Source organism: Cyclopterus lumpus, chromosome 24 (genome assembly GCF_009769545.1).
Source record: "Cyclopterus lumpus isolate fCycLum1 chromosome 24, fCycLum1.pri, whole genome shotgun sequence".
Taxonomy (NCBI): Eukaryota; Metazoa; Chordata; class Actinopteri; order Perciformes; family Cyclopteridae; genus Cyclopterus; species Cyclopterus lumpus.
In genome coordinates, this window is record NC_046989.1 from 6,670,855 (window position 1) to 6,677,460 (window position 6,606).

A 6,606-nucleotide genomic window follows, 5' to 3' on the forward strand; every position below is an offset into this window, starting at 1 on the left:
GCTGTATTTTTTTTTTAGCAAACGTTACTCACACAGGAATCAATAGAAGCATTTGTCGAGGACTAATTGCGGCTGCAGGTTTTGGTGCTCCAGTGAGTATTTACTAGGACGGTGTTTGTGTTATTGAGTCTAAATAAACTACAGCGCTCATGTTTATCATGATAATGTAACATGTCAAGCCAGGAGCTCAATTATGTGTTTGTAATATTTGTTGTTCAACAAACAAAAGGTGCATTGCAATACCCAGGCAACACTTGGTATAGGATGAATTCAGTATTTGGTTCTTTTCATGTTTTTTTTTGGGGGGGGGGAGGGGGGGGGGGGGGGGGGGGGGGGGGGGGGGGGGATATAGAATATCTCTAGACTTATCCTTTAAGACTTTATCGTTTGCTATAATTTCTCACTGATAACATACAGATGGACTTGTATGCTGCGTTCAGATGTTATGTTTGTGTTCACACCAACCTATTACAGGTCGTGTCTTGCACAAAGACAGTGCATTGTTATGCCACTTTGCAAATTAAATTACAAATGTGTCACAGCGTTTTCAAAATTGCAGAATGAAGGTCTTGGTTCAAACATGGAAATATTGCTCGTTATGTACACGCACACATTTTCCCAACAGATGTTGAGAGGAGACCACTGTTAGCAACGATTTAACAGCGTGTAACCCCATTTGCCACTGCCTCATTTACATCTCCAGCTGTGCAGTCGTTGTTGTTGAATAAAGCGACCATTCTGAAGAGCGGCAGAATGGGAAGACAAGACATTGCAGCCCACTGGGAGTACAGGCCAGTGTCTCGATTAGAGGGGGATCCTCTTGAAGAGAGGATATCCTCTCTGGTTGTCTCCTCCCTCCCCACAAACATCTCCTCTGAGACCGCTCATTTAGCGAGCAGCAGGTCAGCGGGGGATCGGGTTTGTCCAGATGCAAAAACACACTGAAGACAAACGCAAGTGTGCATGGAATACATCCAGAGCACCGCACAGAGGAGCAATAGCTGGTCCCCAATGAGCTGGTGTGTGCGGGGAGGGGGAGGGCGTGTGGGGGGGGGGGGGGGGGGGGGGGGGGGATGTGGTTGTCATGTGTTTGTCTTACATGAGTAGTTGTTCAGGGTTACAATTAGCTTTAAGCTATGGAGAGTTTGGACGCACGCTCACACACACACACACACACACACACACACACACACACACACACACACAGTATGATACTTGCTGGAGTTGCCCTAGTAACAGCGTTTACTTTCGCTGATGGATACAAGGATGCAGACCTTCATGAATATACATGCACACAGCATATTGTCCACACTTTTTATGTTATATATATATATATATACATGACACAGCTTATCATACTTTCACACACATGCACATGCAAGCACTCACTCTCACACACACACACACACACACACACACACACACAGTAAATAGAGCTAAAACTGATACACCCACACATACGGGACAATGTCATGTCAAATGGAAGAATCTTCTCCTCAAGTTAACTATGTGGTGCGTATTATCTGCCTCGGAGCACACACACACACACACACACACACAGACACACACACACATACACACAGACACATACACTCACACTGAGGCCTATTAGTCACAGACCACAAACACACATACAAACTCTAACACCGGCTGCCCCAGTACCCTGGTTTTTAAACTCACAGGGGGATGTCTGACGCACTCACAAACTCAAACACACGTACACACACTATCACCACCTGGGACAACCTCAGCTTTATATAGAGCCTTTTTAGAAATGTATAGAACAGACGGAATAATCAACAGAGGGTAAAGCAGAAGAAAACAAGGAGATAAAACACTGGTCAATATACGTTTATGTAAATCCAACCCGAATAGATATTTGTTAGCAAGAGCGACATGTTTTATTTCTCACTAAAGTGCCGATTTCAAATCTGAAACCTCTGTGTTTATTACTTCGGCAAACAAGATATCTGTTTTTGCCAATTTCTCAATTTGAAAGTGGGTATCGAATCAGAATTTGATGTCGAAATGGAAAAATTAAGATTTTTGGCCTGGGAGAAACAATGAGAAACACAAGTGAGGAAATACCAGACTGGAGAAATACCAGCTAACAGCAGAATTAGAGGAGAAGGGAGCTAACAAGAGAAGAAGTGTGTCAATATAATCACAGCAAAGCTGATAGAATTAGGTATTTGGGTCAATAGCTTGAGCATATCTTCTCAAGGCAAATTTACAAGATGCACAGGCTTATTAGTCTGTATTTTGACATGAAACATGTCTGAGGGCTGAGATTGCAACATCTGTCGCCTGAGAAGATCCAGGTCTAATTGAACTGTGCAACAACCCGTCCCCTACACCAAGCAGAATCCGACCCTCACCGAGACAAAGACACACACTGCATGCATGCTGGTTTCATACTCTACCTCTCTCCCACATGTATGAAAACTCTTTGTCTGCCATTCCAGCTGCAGCCCGGTTATTTATGACCACATTGTGATCAAAACAATCACGAGAATCCTATAGGCGAGGATGCAGGATCGAAACAGTCGAGCTCTTTAGCTGCGACATTATATACCTCTGAAGCTCATGTATATATTCAACGACCAATCACAGGTGTAGCGGGGCTGCCAGGCAGAACAAAGACACACGTTACGGCAGAACCTTTCCATAAATCCACTCTCTGAGTTCAGACTCAAATTAGGCAAGAGCAAGGGGACATGAGAAGTTAGAGTGAGGTGATTAATCCCAGCTTCACTGATGCTACAGCAGATCGCAGGAGGAAAGGAATCGAGGCACCGCCTGACTCTCAGAGTAGGAGTCAAAACATCAATCCAGAGATAACGCCACCGCAGATACAGGTGCCAAAGCAACACAATGTGTTCCCCCTGGATGAGCATTATTTCGAGGACATCTTGTCCACAATGCAGTTGAGGAATATGATGTCAGAACGTGTGTAGTGTGGTAATGCGATTGCAAGAAAGGACGAACATGTGATCTGGAGATGACCTGGAGATCAACATGCCTGTAAATGTATACCAGCTGGGGGAAAAAACAACACAAGGAAAGATAGCCTGTGGCCAAGTACTGTATGTTCCCATTGACATTGGCACAGCTGCCGATATGTGGTAGCTCCCGGATGGATCCTTTATGGATTTTTTTCTTTTTTCATAAAGCCTTTATGTGTTTGATGCAGATGCCCATTTTACTGCCTCCAAATAATGTGGAGATATATGAAGCCCATTTGGCTTGAGGCAGGTCAGGAGGCACTAGAGTATAAATAATTCATACATCCCTCATGTGTGCATGTGTGCGAGAGAGTGTGTCAGTAAGTATATGTGGTCAAACAACACCTGCCAGACCAAGTGCTCATTTTCATATTTCAATCTCCATTTATTTGAAACAACAAAAGAGATCAGGTTTAATTCCACTAAACTTAAATACAAAAATAAGGGAATCAAATTGAAATCAATATATGAATACAATTTACACATACATCCAGTGCTGTGGAGCAGGATGGCAGCATTGTGAGAATGACAATACTCTTGTTATGGCAAAAGGGGAGCTTGTACAAGCCAACTGCTTTGTTTAGGCAACTGCGTAGCCATCTGGGACCGTCAGAGGTCTAGGATGTAGTGGATCTGTGTTATGGCCAGTCCCGGTCTTAAAGCTAACAGTAAAAAAATAGAAGGGAGACTTTTAGAGCGCCATCCCAGGTCCTATCTTTCATCCCCCCCCCACCCCCCACCCCACACACACATCTCTCACCGTCTGTTCTGCCGCAGCACGCGCCCCACGCCGAGAGGGGGCCAATTCCATTATCCCGAGAAATTAAACAGAAAAACCAAACCGAGCCGTGTGCGCCGTGTCAGGTCTGTAAAGGTGATATTTTGCTGTTCGGAGGGGGGCGGGGTGTGGGGGGGTGGGGTTAGCAGAACATCGTGTGTCCCACTCACGCACGAATTCTTATCTGAAGGGGCGTTGTCTGTTTACATGGCCGCTGTCTCTCAGTTTTCAACACTGTGCAATTTGATGGAAATTCCACTGAGCGCCTGCGGTCCAGACGCAGCGCGCGCGCGCGCCACCGTGGCTCCACCAGACAGTCCCAAAAAAAACCCAACAGGTCCTTTTTTTGCATGTGCATGTGCGTCTGTGTGCTTGTGTGCGTGTGTGCCAGTACGTTTGCTTGTGCGCAAAAAAAAACAACTGTGCGTCCGTGCGCAGCTGGGAGGGAGGGGAGGGAGGGATTGGGGTGGGGGGGGGGGGGGGGGATCAAACGGAATCCCTGATCACTCCTTGCCCCCGTTAACCAAAGACAGCTCTTTCAGAATTCCACTGGCGTCCACTCGCCTCCTCTCCCGGATCATGTCCTCCAAGCTGCGGAAGACCAGCGTGTGCACCCCGCTGCCGGACAGATGCACTTTGAGGAAATACTGCTGCTCCGCCGAGTGCACCTCTCCCCCAGCCTTGAACTCCCGTTTCCCAAAGCGGCACCAAGCGGCGAAACTTTCCGCGTTGGTCCAGCATATCTCCTCGCTGCTCAGGCCCAGGTGTCCCACTGCGTTCTGCATCACTAGGTCAGGAGGAAGCGGTCGGTACCGGTACCGATTGTTGACTATCCTCCCATGGCGGCCGTTGCTGATCTCAAGCAGGCTGTCCTTGCGGATCTCGCCCTTGTGCAGATGAATGACCTGGTCGTCCTGCTCGTAGATGGCCCAGTGGGGGGCTTGCGCTGTGGCCACCAGCTCCAGCAGGTCCCCCGGTTTGCACATAGTGAGCAAAGTTTTGGCCGAGTACACATTCAAGTCCTCGTTCTCCCGCAGCTTGGAGAAGATGCATTCCTGGGAGCAGAAGGCTGAGTACTCCACCTCGCTGACCGAGAAGGGTCCCTCCTCGGCCGGGCTGTGGTCCTTGGTGAAGCCGCAGTCGGACGGAGTGCGGTCGTCCACCTCCTCCTCTTCGTCAGAGAAGAAGTAGGCGACGCCAACCCGAAGCTCGTCCTTCTCCAGCCCGGACGGATCCCCCGTGGGCAGCTCGCTGTAGTTGAGGTGGGTGATCCGATCCAGTTGATTTCCCATCAATGACCTGGCAAGGCAGAGGCATGGACTGCGGTGTCTATGAGGGAGATGGCGAGAGAGATGGAGAAAGTGACAGAGAGAGAGAGAGAGAGCGTAAAATACAGCTTTCATAAAACAAGACACGAACGCGTGGCTGTGTTTAAATCCCTCTGCTCAATAGATAAGAGAGTCGGCTGAGAAAGCACTTAGCACTTCTCAGCGAGTCTCCTGTATTGAGGGACAAGAGCTTTCTCGTGTTATTGAGCCGAAAGAGAACACTAACGCAATCAATGATCCACTGCCCCCCCCCCCCTGCTCCTTTCACACCCATTAGTCAATCATTAATTCCAGTGCAATGTAAATGAGCCCCCGGTTCCCATGCAGAAGATACGAGGTGAGGAGGAAAAAAAAGGGAGAACAAAATAGTATGAGGTGTGTAGAACGCTCTGTGATTAAAAGGCAAACCCATCTTTACGCACGAGGAGAAGCTGGAGGAAAAGAGGATACCTGTGCGCTCCCCGGGCAAATGGTTAAATATCCTTATGGTCCATGAATACAGAGGGCTGTTGGGTCCCCTGCTCTCCTCCTCGCTCTTCTTCTTCTTCTTCCCTCTTTCTTCACACACTTTTTCTCTCACTCTTCGCACCGCGCACCGCGCGCTCCGGCAGTCGTGCCTGCTAGTACTTCACTTCTTTCGGCACCAGATCCATTTAAGTACAAAGGAGAGCTCCGCCTCAGCCGGCGCGCTCCGCCCTCACGGGGTTCTACTGGAGCGAAGTCACGGGTCCGTTACCGCCCGGCCAATGGGAACCCGTGGAGGCGTGTGCCAGTGAATCGCAGCAGCCAATCGGGGAGCGCGCGGGGCGGCTGGCGGCGATAGGCGGCTGTTACCGTGGCATGGTTTTTGTTGTCAGAGAGCTGTGGAATTCTCCACATGATCCGCGGAGTCCGTGCGAGGCGAGTTTTCAAGGCAACAGTCAGCAGTGATAACAGCCTGCATATCTCAAGGTGGGCATATGAAAGAAGCTCGAGTTTTTATTGCTCTCTGATGTGCTATAAACATTTCTACTATCTCCAAATACCGCGTGCGTCCTTATCGCATGCGCACGGTGGCTGTATGACATGATAAATGTGTTCCCACCTTCCAGAATACCAGAGCGGGTGTCTGTCCTCCAGTTCCTATGTGTACCTTGTAAATTATTTCCACATGCTTCACTAGCTTCACTACTGCATCAATTCATCTCTCTTGTGTGTGCGTGTGCGTGTGCGTGTGTGGTGGAGACGATAAAGGGAGGGGCTGGAGTCAGGTGTGTGTTGTTGCGCTTGGAACAAAACAAAGGAGTCTACAGGGAGTTCAATACTTACTCTATAATATTCTAATTTGCATTGATGTTGTGTCTTGGAACCACACATGGCTGAAATATAAAATGCATGTTGAATTTCAGCCTCACTTTTTTTTTGGCATGCATAATATTTTGAACCCTCTGCATATTGTGCTTGAAAGATACACCTGAGGACACTTATATCATCCACACTCTTCTCACGCGTCTTT

The 6,606-nt window shown here is 48.2% G+C and overlaps 1 protein-coding gene across 1 annotated transcript; it reads right to left on the minus strand.

Moving 5' to 3' along the window:
* Positions 1–3,366: 3,366 nt before the first annotated feature.
* lratd1 (LRAT domain containing 1) lies at positions 3,367–5,741 on the minus strand. The gene is made up of 2 exons (XM_034528403.1): positions 5,562–5,741; positions 3,367–5,112 (listed from the first exon to the last, which is right to left on the minus strand). The coding sequence occupies exon 2, from the start codon at positions 5,073–5,075 to the stop codon at positions 4,287–4,289; it is 789 nt and encodes a 262-aa protein (XP_034384294.1). The 5' UTR covers positions 5,076–5,112; positions 5,562–5,741; the 3' UTR covers positions 3,367–4,286.
* Between the last annotated feature and the right edge of the window lie 865 nt (positions 5,742–6,606).

What these genes read in the sequence shown, in the direction of transcription:
- lratd1 (XM_034528403.1), bottom strand. Translation starts at nt 5,075, where the DNA reads ATGGGAAATCAACTGGATCGGATCACCCACCTCAACTACAGCGAGCTG.